We start from the raw sequence: 14,221 nt of genomic DNA, 5'->3' as shown, positions 1-14,221 counted from the left end.
TCTGACAAGAAACAGGAAAACAGCCACACTGATTCCGGGCCCAATTACCTAGACCCAAGACAGATGTGGCTGCTTAAACCACAACACTCCCGCACAACAAACGGCAATATATTTTTTTAGAATAAACCCAATATATTATTTTACTTTTAAACTAGGCGACTAGTCTTAGTTTAAACTTACGCTTAAACATCAGGGAAATTAGTCATTAGGAGCATCCCTATTCTGAATGTGCAGGAACAAACAGCAAGAGGACTTGTCATTTATTTTAAATAAAATTTGTTTCAAATTAAAAGCCCTCTACTGTTTCATACACAGGTCCAGCAATATCGGTTTTAAGGTTAATTTTGACTTTAAATGCAATTCAATGGTCTTACTGTCGTTAAAGTCTTAAAAAAAAATCTAAAGGCAGGCATTCTTTCTATGTTCTACCTAAAAAAATGGTCACAAACCCGTTCTTATATGTTTTTCAGGGTTTTATTGACCTTTTGCACTTTCGCTAATGTCTTTTGCTGTTCTACAAATCAGCTCTTTGACCTACATCAACAGTAACATAAAAGACTTTAAAACGTTTGAAGAAAGAAGAAAGAGTTGTGCCCCTTTCTAGTAGCAACCTAACAAAGCCAATGTTGCACTTTGGATGTGAGGAGGCATTCCAAAATATAGTTTAAAATAAAATGGGATATTACTGTTATTCAAAATACGTTAAAAAATACAGATGTGTGATTATAAAGGCATGGGTGATTATAATGTGAGTGTTCAATTTCCCTCAAAAAATGTATTTAACAACGTTTTGCTGCATTGGACTGAATTCAAGCGGTGAGAGGTTGCATCATTAGTAGAGCATTCAGTGAGGTTGTGCTATAAACAGTTATAGATGATGGGAGCCAACATTTTCATTGATAAAAACAGACATCTCCATAAACAATGAGCCTGCTAACACCAGTCTTAGCCAAAAGTAACTTACAAGACGAATGAGCATTTTTTAATCTGAAACTGCCATATTTTTCTTTCCCAAAAAATGTCAATGGCTTTATCTAAATGTATCTAAAGTAATTTGCCTGCTGAGTGGGTGGCTCAGCCACCAAAACTTCTGGGTCTCTGCGGAGAACTCACCTCACTAGGGCACTTTGGCTTTTTAGGTTGGGTGACAGATTGACAGGACAACAGCAATGCAGGCTGTGGCGCTGTTATTTGGTGTGTTTCACAAATCGAAAGCCTACTGTAAGTCAAATCCCATTAGCTTGGAGTTATTGACATCACTCTCATCAGGAACCTGAGTTACGTCGTTGCCAACTCTGATTGGACTGGGGGGGGGGTATCCATAAATCAATGAAGCTTAGCCCATTTCCAAATGTTCTCTATGCCCTTCTGTCTGTGGCCTTGCCTTGTTTGCGCCGCTTCTTTCCCTATAAACATAAGAGGGACAAGGCCGTTATTTTGCGGAACAGGCCGTCAACATGCCAATTAATGTTGATGGATAGACCTGTTCACCGCGCCGAGGCTCTTAAGTAGCTTGCATTAGGGGACATTTTGGGATGGTGTCGCAACACTCTCTGCGGTCGGACATTGACAGTTTCTGATTCAGACGGTTTGATGAGCACACAACCAAGTGTGCTTTGGTACATTGTATAGCCCGGTGTGAAGGAAACGCATATAACCACAAGAACAACATGAAACAAGTACATAAGGGGGAAAAAAGTACATTAAATTAGAAAATTGAGTAAATCAAAACTTTAAAAAATTATGAGTGGCTGCTGCAAACCCCTTAAACACTTGTGCTGTTTAGCACACGGGACCTCGGCATACAGATGAGGATCGGTCTGACGTACCCCATGAGCCTGAAAGCTGAAATATGTAATCCTGCCCTCAGCGCTGTATGAGACGAAGCAAATGAGGCACTGTATCAGACTCTTATCACCCAAGAGCAAGTGTTTCCAGCAAGAGATCCCACGTGCCCCCTGTGAACAGCTCGGCTGACACGAGACACCTGGTGAATGTGAGCAGGAACCACTCCAACAGCTCAGCGTAATATTATTCAGATGAGAAAATAAATGGGAGAGGAAAGATTATCTCCAATACAATATGGACCAGGTCTAGTATTTTTTTGGTCTAGACTGTGCGTGCACACGCAGACCTATGTCTCTTTGCGTGCTTATTTTTACACGTCATTATGTGTTAAGCTTATGATAAGCAACTTCGAGAAAAAAAAAATTCAACTCAGTGTTGAATAAAGTTAAATTCAAGAAACATCAGCAATCATTAAGCAACTTAACTGATACACGACTTCAAGGACACGTCAGGTCAAACCTGGGCATTCTTAAGAGACTAGCTGAGAAAAAAACAAATAAATAAACAAATAAATAAACAAATAAATAAATAAATAAATAAATAAATAAATAAATAAATAAATAAATAAATAAATAAATAAATAAATAAATAAATAAATAAATAAATAAACAAACAAACAAACAAACAAACAAACAAACAAACAAAGGTGGGCAGGACCAGTGAAGTGGAGGGCGCGGCCAAAGGAAATACATTTTACAATCATTAGCGGTGCCCGTTTTTAATTAGCGAGGGGAGCTACAGCTCAGTATCTCCCCCTGCGCAGGCCTCCTGGCCTCAAAAAGCTCAGCTGTGCAACAGGCCTCATGCAAATAAGCTTGTGCCCAGCAGATTAACGCAATATTATTAATGTGATTATTTGAATGCGTTAACAGTGCCGGATAGCCATCAAAACGAATCAAGCGAATGTCATGTGCCATGAATGTCAACACAATAGCGGCATTCAGCGTTCTTGTTTGGGAAAAGGGTGGGGGGTTGGATGGGTGGGGTTGGCATGTCTTATCATCTTAATTCAGGGCCCTGTGATTATTGCTCGGCTAATTAGAACATTGCAACAGTGTTGCTGCGGGACCCCGTGAGGGGAGCATTGCCAGGGAGTGGAGTAAAATATGCAGTTCCAGTTTTGTTTAATTTTCTCAATTATTTCACTGCTGCGCGGAAACACACAAGACACACATATACAAACAAAAAGGCACAGGCAAACAAACAGAAGACAGCCCCATGCGCCCACACACACACACACACACACACGTGTGTGTATATATATATATATATATATATATATATATATATATATATATATATATATATATATATATATATATATATACACACATATATATACACATACACACACACACACACATGTCAGATGTGCATGCACACAGCTCTGAGGCGCTGGAGCAGGGGTTCATGTGGATATCCCTCATTTATATTTACCAGGTGCGGTATCTACTATGGAGTAGGGTTTAATCCTGGGAAATGAGATTAATCCCATTCAATTTCCCGGGAAATATAATAATGTGAAAATGTGACCCACCACATACTTAAGCCATATTTGGTACCTTTTGACTTTTTTCTGCGGCATTTGAAAGTGAAGAATCAGAGCTTCAAAACAAGGTGTCACTTGTGCGAATCAGGAAAATATTTTTAAAGCTATGACTTGTTAATGATGAGGGTGCAGCAAACTGTGCTTCTGACATAATCACCCTCAAAGTTTCCCCAACACTTGGACAATTAAGCCAGCTCCCAGAATGCTAATGGCGTGGAGGACCAACAATGCCACGTGGCCATTTGACATCCTGCTGAATGCTCAATCTCTGCATTGTTCTTGTTCTTCCTGGCTTTGACCCTCGCCTGAACAGTTTTTGGGATTTTGGAACATGGACTTTGACTTGGCTGGCACTTGGCTGGCACTGGTTGTTACTGCTGTTGCACCTGCTGTTGTTGCTGCTGCTGCAGTTGTTTCTGTTGCTAGTAACAGCTGCTGGTAAAAGCTTATTGCTGTTGTCTCTGTTTCTGCAGCTGTTGTAGTTGCTTTTGTTGTTGTTTTTGTTGTTTTTTTGTATGTTTTCTATGTTGTGAGATTTGTGTGTGTGTGTGCTCTATATGCTGTGAGATCTGTTTTTTCCGCGCTGACTGCTATTGTGATTGCACAGACATTTTCTGCTGCTGTTTCTATTGTTGTTTCTGTTGTCTGCTGATGTTGCTGCTGTTTCTATTGTTGGTGTTGTTTCTGACTGATGCCGTGGTTGCCTCTGCTGCTGTTGTTTCTGTTGCTGCTGCTGTGATTACACCGATAGGCTCATAAGAAGGGTTTGTTTTGCAGAGAAAGAGAGAGAGAGAGAGAGTAAAAAGGATCCCTATCCCGAGGTTTGAATGAAGACTTGACCTGTAATTTACAGACGTTAATTAAAGTCCTGCGACAGGATTGAGATGGGATGGTGTACACTATTGACTCAATAAAGATGAGGAGACTTCCGGTTCCGGTGAGAGCTACCACTTCCGGCTCCGGTGACATCTTTGTGTATGCGTTACTTGGGAGAATCGTCTCCCAACTCTACCTGATTTTGTATTAGGAATTTTGGATTGTTAGCACTGTGATATCCTTACTATTTCCTGGCTTTGACCTTCGACTGAACTGTATTTCGGATTTGGGAAGGTGGACTTTGGTGTGGCTAGTGCTAGTTGTTGCTGCTGTTGTTGCTGCTGTTGTTGTAGTTGTTTTTGCTGTTGTTTTTGTTGTTGCTGCTGGTGTTGTTGTTTCTGTTGCTGCTGCTGTTGTTGTTTCTGGTGTTGTCTCATTTGCTGCTGCTGTTTTTGCTGCTGTTTCTGTTGTTTCTACTGTACTTGTTGCTGCTTTTTCAGTTGGTGTTTCTGTTTTTTCTGTGCTGCTACTGTTTCACAGTTGTTTTGTTTTCTGTTGTTGCTGCTGCTGCTGTTGTTGCTGTTTAATGGCTGGGAAACAGGGCCAGACAGGATCATGTTGAGCCGCCTAGGCCCGAGGCCAAGTATCCTGACATGTCGCCCGGCGGCATCGTCAGACCTTTGTAGGCTGTAGCGCTTTCAATGATGTCTGGAAGTTCCAGGAATCGGACGCTTACGCAAAAAAGTAGTCCACAAAAACTCTTGACCCCGTCGAGTCGAATCCACTGAAATGTGCAACTGAGTGATGCGTTCAAGATCCAGCGAGTCGGAAGACAGAAGCCGCGAAATGGAAATTACTCACAGAAATACCCCAACGTTTTTCGTATTTCATGGAAACGTAACTTGTTGAAAATGTAAACCAAGGAAAAAAGACACCAATAAAATTATGTAATGTAAGTTTGACTGCCATTGTAAATGTCCATAAATACGTAAACCTAAGTAAATACATCAGCATTGATGTACACAAAACACAATTTCACTTACCATCACTGAGACTCCACATGTACTGGTTGAATAAATCATTATAAGAATGCAGGTTGGTAGACATTTAATCAGTAATTGAAGGAGAATCACCTGCTTGAAATCCAATTATTTTTTACAACTTCTAAAAAGTGCCAAAAACCATTTAACCAATTGCCATTTTAGAATTACTGTGTGGAATAAGATACAATCCAGTATTCTTTCCGGTATTTATATTCCACTGCAAACCAACAATTTGTTGTGAAATTAAGTTAAATGATATGTGAATACACAAGTATGTTTTAATTTTGTAATTCATTTTAGAAATTAAAATGAAAAAGAAAATGCAAGAGCAACAATCTTTTTCGGTCACAATCTCTGGGCTAGGGTTAAGACAAACTATTTGAGAATACATTGTACCAGAGACCTAGAGCTGCTGTCGGATTTGCTTATTGATCAAGACCCGTTTTAAATACAAAGAACAAACCAATATTACAACTACACAGGGGCTGAGGTATCCAGTCAGAAAATAACCCCCTGGGATGGCCGTGTCCCTTTTTATTACTAACTAGTCTTCAGACTCTCTCACCTCCACTGGCACAAGACGCTCTCCTCACCCTCTCTCCTCTCCTTACACACTCCCCCGAGAACCAGCTCCCTAGACACCTGGGCCAATTACCTACTAAGCACCAATCAGATGAACTTGTGCAAATTATAACAATCCACCAATGAACATGAACCGCGCCTGCCCCCTCCCCCGACAGTCATACACAGAGTGTTTCACTAGTTATTATTGGCAGACTACTATAAAAACATTTTTTACACATTTTACGTTTTCTTTTATTTTTTTTCCCTTAAATATCAATATAATATAAATATAAACTGAAACCATACCGCTACCGTGGCCCAAAAACCGTGATATATATCGAACCGGGGGCTCACTGTACCTTTGCATCGATAAAGGTATATGTCTGTGTGTGTGTGTGTGTGTGTGTGTGTGTGTGTGTGTGTGTGTGTGTGTGAGAGAGAGCAGAAGACAAATACTATTTGAGTGTTGACATGACCCACTTACCGTCGTTGAGGTCCTGGAGCAGGTTCTCTTGTCCTGAGAAGTCTGTTTTGACTTTGATGTTGATGTTCAGGGCCACATACTGGCCGGGTTTCAGCGGCAGGTGAGACAAAGCATCTGTCAGCTCCCAGCTCAGAAACTCCCCATATACTTTGTCTGCAAAGATAAGACATAGATAGCACAATAATTTTTTTTAAATAATTTTAAAAAATCCATACAAAAGCAATAAACAAAGCAGTGCATAGAAGAGACACTGAGGCAGAAAAAGAGAAAAGATGAAGTATCACATGTCAAATGTCCCATGATTATCAATTACACCATTAATCAATTAACCCTTCAGATTATTTTATTTCCACGTGCGGGCCATAAACTATAGCTTTTACATGAAATTGGGATGGTAGCTCAGGCGGTAGAGCTGGTGGTCTAGTGATCTAAAGGTTGCTGGTTCGATCCCAGGCTCCACCTGCTAGCATGCTGTAGTGTCCTTGAGCAAGACATTAACCCCTAATTGCGCCTGATGGCTGCGTCCGTCGGTGTTTGAACAATTGTAAGTCGCTTTGGATAAAAGCGTCTGCTAAATGTAATGTAATTAGCGTCTAGAAGCAAACTCACGTGGATGTGATCATAAAGCTTCTTTACACAAGTTGTCAAAAGATCCCATAACCAATGGTTGAAGTTTTGGCAGTGACAATTTGACACCAGAGTGATCCCTTTGTGTGTGTAGTCTATAGTTTGGGCAAAGCGAAGACAAAAAAGGATTTGTGGCTGCAGGGGCTATCCTAGCGTCAACAAATATATCTGGTAATTGTGTGATATCACTAAAGTTTGAGTGACAGTCAAGGGATGGAACAAAACCCTCATCACTTGAGTTTAGATCCACTTTCGACAAAAAATAAATATGAAAAGTTGTCACAATTAGTCAAACTTCCTTTTGATTAACATTATTGACTTTGAAAGTGATCAGATCATCAATAACAATTGGACTGTAAGTCAAACAGTTACTTAAAAACTATGAATAGTTTGTAAGTAACTGTTTGACTTAAATTTGATATTGGATGTTTGACTGAAATTCTTTGAATAGCTTCAAAATCAATATAATAGCAAATGTGTTGCAGGGCAACACATTCATTTTGAGTTGAAAACTCAAGCTAGTGGCTTACAGCTGTTTTGAATGCCGTCTTTTAAGTACATTTGTGCAATTTCAAATCAGTGCTCGTGCTGAGCCCCTAAGCTCAATTTGCTCTCCATGAAGTGAGCAATTCATAGACATTCCTTTAGATATACTGGATGTAGCTGGTATTGCCAAAGAAAAGGTAGGCAAAGGGACCTTGAGTTGTAACTCTAGTCAAGTCAAGTTAAATGCATTCATTGCAGTTGGTCTCTGTGGCAGACGAGGAGGTATCGTTAAGCAACATCTGCAAGGGTCAGGGCTGGCTTGGCTCCGTGATGGCACAGCTTTACCAGGTCTGTCCAATCAGCCTCCTTAGCGCTGATTGTTCAGACCCGGCTGGGAGAATTTTCATATACTGTATGTTGTTCTGTCTTTCAGTGAAGATGGTGAGGCTCATGACGTGGAAACACCTGCAGTCCGGAGCACGACCACGATAAACAAACTCTGTTCATTCCCTTTGTTTGATGTTCCTGTGTTGCCAGCAAGCCATTGTGTTTTCTGTATGAATAAAATCATATCGGCTGTCACACTAAGCCCCAGACAGGCAAAGGAAGAAATTCCAATGAACTCGGATGTAACAGGAAGAAACCTTGGGACGGTCCATGTAAGGTTGGCCCATGACGTGCCACCTGATGTCATTAAAGAAGGTTTTAGTGTGCAGGCTTGTGCAATTCACTGTTCATTGCTAACAGCTAAACTCTTGCAAATCTCTAATGCTACTGCTGCCCAAGCCTTGATTACAGCAATTTATGCCTACAGCTCCCACGACCTGAGATGGATGACTCAGCTGTGCCCACTTCAGCAAGGAATACAAAAAAAAAGATGATCAAGTAAATAAACCATGATCTCTGACTATTTAGGTGTGCCATCCTTAGATCTGTGTAGGGATTGTGTGTAAAAAAAAAAACCTGCATTGACTGATCATAACAGGTTTGGGAGAGTCCCACAGTTTGGACATTCATTTTTACCTGTACCCCCAAAAAACATAGACTTGACTAGTTTGGATTAAAAATACAGACTTTATGTATAACATGTTACTTTCAAGGTACAATAACTAATATTGTGTTCTCTCATTGTACAAACTGACCTTGATCTTTCGGCGGGGGTTCACAAATGTGGTTAATCAATATCAGTCAGCCCACTCTTACCACAAAGACTGCAAACTTTTACTTCATTTTCAACTCAAATTCTTATTATGCCTTGAGCCGTCTCCAGACAGTTCCACTGAATAAAGCTGAAAGCCCCTTTAAACCAATCAAGTCTCAACTTGGCCCTGACAGGCTGTGTTTGGGCGTCTGAGTGGCCCAATCTCATCATATGGCCGGCCCCCGAGTATATATACTGGGTCACCGCCTGTCATACGTCCTCTTTGCTTATTCAGCTCTCTACTGTTGGAAGCAAGCCCTCTTTTCGGAAATTATGAGGGAGAAAATAAATGAATTATAATGTCGGCTGCGGAGTTGAAGACATGTGTGGGCTGCGGCGCTGGAGGTCATCCGCCATCGAGACGACGTCTTAGGTCCCCTCCCCGCTCTCTGCCTTTCTTGATCTCCCTCAGCATCTGTGCCAGGGGGATCAGGAAGAGATGACCGCGCATCAGGGGCTGATGGACTTCCCCGCAGCCCAATGGGGCACTGAGGTGGAGGTGGAGGTGGAGGAGGAGGGGGAAGGAGAAGGAGAAGGGCCAGGTGAGGAGGCATAAGGTGTCCTGGTTCCACCAGGAGCTGCTGCACCTCCTGGAGCGAGCTGTGGGGAGAGCTGGGATTGGGCAGGCCCTAAACCCGCGGCTCCCGCCATGCTGTCTGGGGTGTACTGTATATTACAGAGGCTGGAGATCTCACCCCGCGTCTGTGTACCCTCCTGGTGCTGGCTGATTTCACGAATGAGGTATGGTCATCGTGGGGCGCTACACAGAAGATGCGCTCCCCCATTCAGGCGTTCAGCCAGTGGTCGACCCTGGACACCAGACCGGAGTTGGGATACCTGGCGATGCACCCCCGTGGAGGAATCGGTATCTTCCCACCTGTGCCTCTCCCTCACCCCGGAAAAGCTTCAGTTGCTGTCAAAGCTGTGTAGGCTGACCGCTAACCTGGCTACGGGGCAGGCTGCAGCACTGCTCAACAACATCTGTCTGCTGCAGGCCTATCAGGCCAGGCTCCTACGGGGCCTGGAGGAGAATGCCACCCCTGAGACCTACGTGGAACTGCGCAAAGCCACGACTTCTGCCTCGCAATGGCCAAGGGTGCAATGTGATGGGGTTTTCAGTAGTACGCACCAACACCTGTGGCTGAATCTGCCTCAGATATCTGAGAAGGACCAGGCTCCTGGATGCGCCGGTCAAGGTGTCGGGCCTTTTCCGGCCCATTTTGGACTCCATGACTCACAAGTTTAAGCGGCAGCAGAAGGAGTCAGTGGCATTGAAGAGTTTCATGCCCCAACGGACATGGCCCGAAACAAACAAATGAGCCCGAAGCCTCAAATGAGGCCAGGACATGTCACCAAATACATGATCATGGATGTGAGCTCCCTGCCCAGATAATGTGGCCGGAGGCTCAATTTGTGATACCATCGCTACCAGTAATCACAGCAAGGCTCTATGCTTGTGTGAGTGTATGGAGACGCGCATGCGCAGTTTCTCCCTGGCTTGAGAGGACGATTTTAAACAGCAATGCGCTGCAGTTCACCCGGCGTCCAACAGCGTTTGCTGGAGTCACACAGACAGAAGACGCCATTCGCCCGGTAGTGGACAGAGAGCAACCTGCATCACAAAAAGTTAGGGATATTTGGCTTTGGGGTGAAATTTATGGAAAATGTAAAAAGTTCACGCCACAATGATATTATGTCATGAAAGTAGGGCATTTAAGTAGAAGCATGCAATGGTGATTTCCTCATCTCAAACAAATTATTGAAACAAAAGCCAACAACAGTGGTGGGTATACCACAACAAAAAATGTCAATGTCTCAATAACTTGTCATGTGCCCTTGAGCATCAATTACAGCTTGACAACCACGTCTCATGCTGTTCACAAGTCGACTTATTGTCTGAGGAGGCATGGCACCCCACTCTTCTTGAAGGGCGGCCCTCACGTCATTGAGGTTCTGGGGCACAGAGATACGAGCCTCTACACGGCCACTCAGCTGATCCCATAGGTTTTCTATGGGATTCAGGTCTGGAGAAAGTGCAGGCCACTCCATTTGAGGTACCCCAGTCTCCAGCAGCCGTTCGCTAATGATGCGACCTCGATGAGCTGGAGCATTGTCATCCATGAAGATGAAATGAGGCCTGTGTTGTTCATGCAGGGCCACAATGACTGGATTAATGGTTATTCAGGTAGTATGGGCTTGTCACTGTACCATTCACAAAGTGTCGGACAGTTCTGTATTGACTAGACACAGCTGCCTACATTGTAACACCAACACCACCAAAGGCTCGTTTGGTCACAATAGTGCCTGATGCATAGCGCTCTCCTTGACGTCTCCAACATCAATGGCGGCCATCATTTCTGCTCAACGTGAATCGACTTTCATCAGAGAACAGCACTGAAGCCCACTGGTCCCTCTTCCAGTGTAAATGCTCCCTGGCCCGTGCAAGACGATGATGCCTGTGCCTGGTGGTGTGGTCAGGTACCCTTGCAGGTCGTCTAGCACGCAGACCACGCTGATGTAAATGGTTTCGAATGGTCTGAGGTGACACTTGGGAGCCTCTCAACTCCCTTAAACGTGCCTGGAGTTGAGTGGCATTCATCATCCGGTTCCACAGGGCACTGTTCACAATGAAGCGGCCATCAGTGTGAGATGTGGCCAAAGGACGTCCACTTCTATGCCTTTCTGTGACTTGTCCAGTGTCTCTGTATCTCTGTTGCAACCTGCTGATGACACTCTGTGACACTCTAAGCTCAGTGGCCACTTCCCTCTGTGAACATCCTGTTTGAAGCCTCGCAATGGCGAGGTACTGTTGATCAGTTGTTAGGTGTCGTCTTGGTCTCATGATGTCAAAATGTGAACAGCATGATGAAGAGGACTGTTTAAATACCAATTCTAATTGAACCAGGAAATGTATTGGTCGATTCATGGATAAAACACTTGTTGTGAATTTTGCCGTTCAGCTCCTTGTGAGAGAACAGCAAGTTCAACAAAAAGTACTGAAACATTTAACAGTTGGACATGTGCATTCAAAAGTTTAGAAAAGGTCAAATTAAGTTCAACTGTAAAGATTATAATGCATGTTAGGCTCATCCTGAAATTTCACCCAAAAGCCGAATATCCCTAACTTTTTGTAAGCAGTGTATATACAAATATGTGCATTAAAGTGGCATGTGAATAAAGTGAGGTAGCGTTTGTGAGATATACAGCACAGTATACAACAGTACGGCGCAGCAATACGGTAACACCAAACAACCCAGAACAGTGACACAGTATGCGGTACAGTATGCTACATACAGTACAGTGAGGTAGTGGAGCCGATGTGTGTGGCTCAGTGAGGACCCCTGCTGAGGTCAGCATTGACAGTTCTTATGGCTTGTGGGAAAAAAGTCTGTCTCAGTCGCTCTGTTCTCGCTGTGTGACTGCGGAGGCGCTTGCCTGACAGCAGCAGCTGGAACAGTCCGTTGTTGGGGTGGTGAGGATCCTTCATGATCCTGCGGGCTCTACTACTACACCTCCTGGTGTATAACTCCTGCAGGGAGGGGAGTGTAGTTCCAGTGGTACGTTCAGCTGAACGCACAACCCCCTGCAGGGCCCGCCTGCCCTGAGCAGTACAGTTCCCAAACCAGGCATTGATATTGCCTGTCAGGATGCTCTCCACCGCTCCACAGTAGAAGGACTTGAGGATCGTCACCGAGACCCAGAATTTCCTCAGCTGCCTGAGGTGGTAAAGACGCTGCCTCGCCTTTCTCACCAGAGTGGCTGTTTGTAAAGTCCATGTTTAATCCTCTGTGATGTGGACTCCCAGGTACTTGAAGCTGCTCACCCTGTCGGCAGAAGTCCCATTGATCACCAAGGGCGCCTGCGTCCTCGGTTGTAATCCTCGCCTAAAGTCCACAATCAGCTCCTTAGTTTTGCTGACGTTCAGGTGAAGGCTGTTGTCCACCAGAGTGACAGGTCAGCGACCTCCTCGTGGTAGGCCTTTTCGTTGCAGTCGGTGATCAGGCCCACGACAACGGTGTCGTCAGCAACCTTGATGATGGTGTTGGAGCTGGACCTGGCCACACAGTCATGTGTGTACAGGGACTCCAGAGGACTGCTATAATTGTACTGAGGATGCAGCCCTGGGGGATCCTGTGTTCAGGGTGAGGGAGCTGGACATGTGCTTCCCCACCCTAACCACCTGGGGCCGGGCTGAGAGGAAGTCCAGAATCCAGGCACACAGCGGACAATTTAGTCCGAGCTCCTTCAGCTTGACAGCCAGTCTGGTGGGGACTATGGTATTGAAAGCTGAACTATAATCGATGAACAGCAATCTCACATGGGCCCCCTTCCGACCATCCAGATGCGTGAGTGTTGTGTGCAGTACCTGGGAAACCGCGTCATCTGTGGATCTGTTCTGCTGGTACGTGAACTGCAACGGGTCCAAGGTGCGGGGGAGGGAGGCGCAGATATAATCCTTAATCAGCCTCTCGAAACACTTCATGACACCTGAGGTAAGGGCCACCAGACGGTAGTCATTTAGGCGGGCAGGAGCAGCGATGTTCAGGACAGGGACGACGGTGGACCTCTTAAAGCAGGACGGGACCACTGATTCAGCCGGGGAGATGTTGAATATTGTAGGGAACACCGGGGCTAGCTGGTTAGCATAGGTTTTCAGTACTCGCTCAGATATGCCATCTGGGCCCGCAGCTTTCCTGGTGTTCACCCGCATCAGAGCCCTCCTGACATCATGCTCAGACACTGAGAGTGCACGCTCATCCCCAGCGGTGTATCTCCAATTAGCTGGCGAGCTAGCGGTGCTGTTGCCAGACTCAAACCGCGCATAAAAGGAGTTCAGTTCGTTGGCTAGGGAAGCGTCCACACTCGTGGCTGGGGAGGAGCTGCTCTTGTAGTTTGTTATAGTCCGCAGCCCCTCCCACAAGGGTCTGGTGTTCTGTTGCTCCATTTGTAGCTCCACAGTCTCTCTGCATGTCCATTTAGTGTCCTTCACCGCCCTCCGCAGATTGTATGACGCCGCTTGGTAATTGTCCATATTACCGGATAAAGACGGTCGTTGTAAGCGGCTGTGCAAGCATTCAGAGCGCAGCAGATGGATTTATCGACCCACGGCTTCTGGTTTGGAAATATCCGAACTTTCACCGTGGGAACGATGCTGTCCACTAACGTAGCCACAAAGCTCACCGCTATGTCCGTAAACTCGCTGACGTCACTTGAACTTGATTGGAACATGTCCCAGTCTACATCAGTCAGAGCGTCCTGAAGTGCAGCCTCTGATTGGTCCGTCTACCGCTTCACTTCCCTCGTCACCACCAATTCTCGTGCAATCAGAGGCCTGTAAACGGGAACCAGCGAAATCGTGGCATGATCTGATTTCCCGAAAGCAGGGAGCGAGACAGTCTTGTATCCGTTCTTGTACGATGTGTAGCAATGGTCCCAGTTCTATCTCCCCTGGTGGCACACGTGATGTGTTGTTGGAAATTAGGCTGAACTTTTTTAGGTTCACCCTGTTAAAGTCCCCAGTCACCACCACAGCCGCGTCCGGATGTTTGTTTTGAAATCCGCACAACACATCATACAGGTCCGACAGTGCTGTGTCAGTGTCC

General features: G+C 44.9%; 1 protein-coding gene across 2 annotated transcripts in view; it reads right to left on the bottom strand.

Annotated features, from left to right (window-relative positions):
* The window catches only part of trappc9 (trafficking protein particle complex subunit 9), a 243,905-nt gene that overhangs the window by 158,934 nt on the left and 70,750 nt on the right, over nucleotides 1-14,221 (bottom strand). For both annotated transcript variants that reach the window (XM_080017647.1, XM_080017648.1), the window contains one exon: nucleotides 6,305-6,457. In XM_080017647.1, the coding sequence (XP_079873773.1) occupies nucleotides 6,305-6,457 (153 nt within the window). The remainder of the gene's footprint in view (nucleotides 1-6,304; nucleotides 6,458-14,221) is intronic.

Source organism: Zeus faber (assembly GCF_960531495.2).
Source record: "Zeus faber genome assembly, chromosome: 1".
Taxonomy (NCBI): domain Eukaryota; kingdom Metazoa; phylum Chordata; class Actinopteri; order Zeiformes; family Zeidae; genus Zeus; species Zeus faber.
Note: the sequence above shows the minus strand (reverse complement) of the source record. Positions and strands in the feature narration are given on the sequence as shown.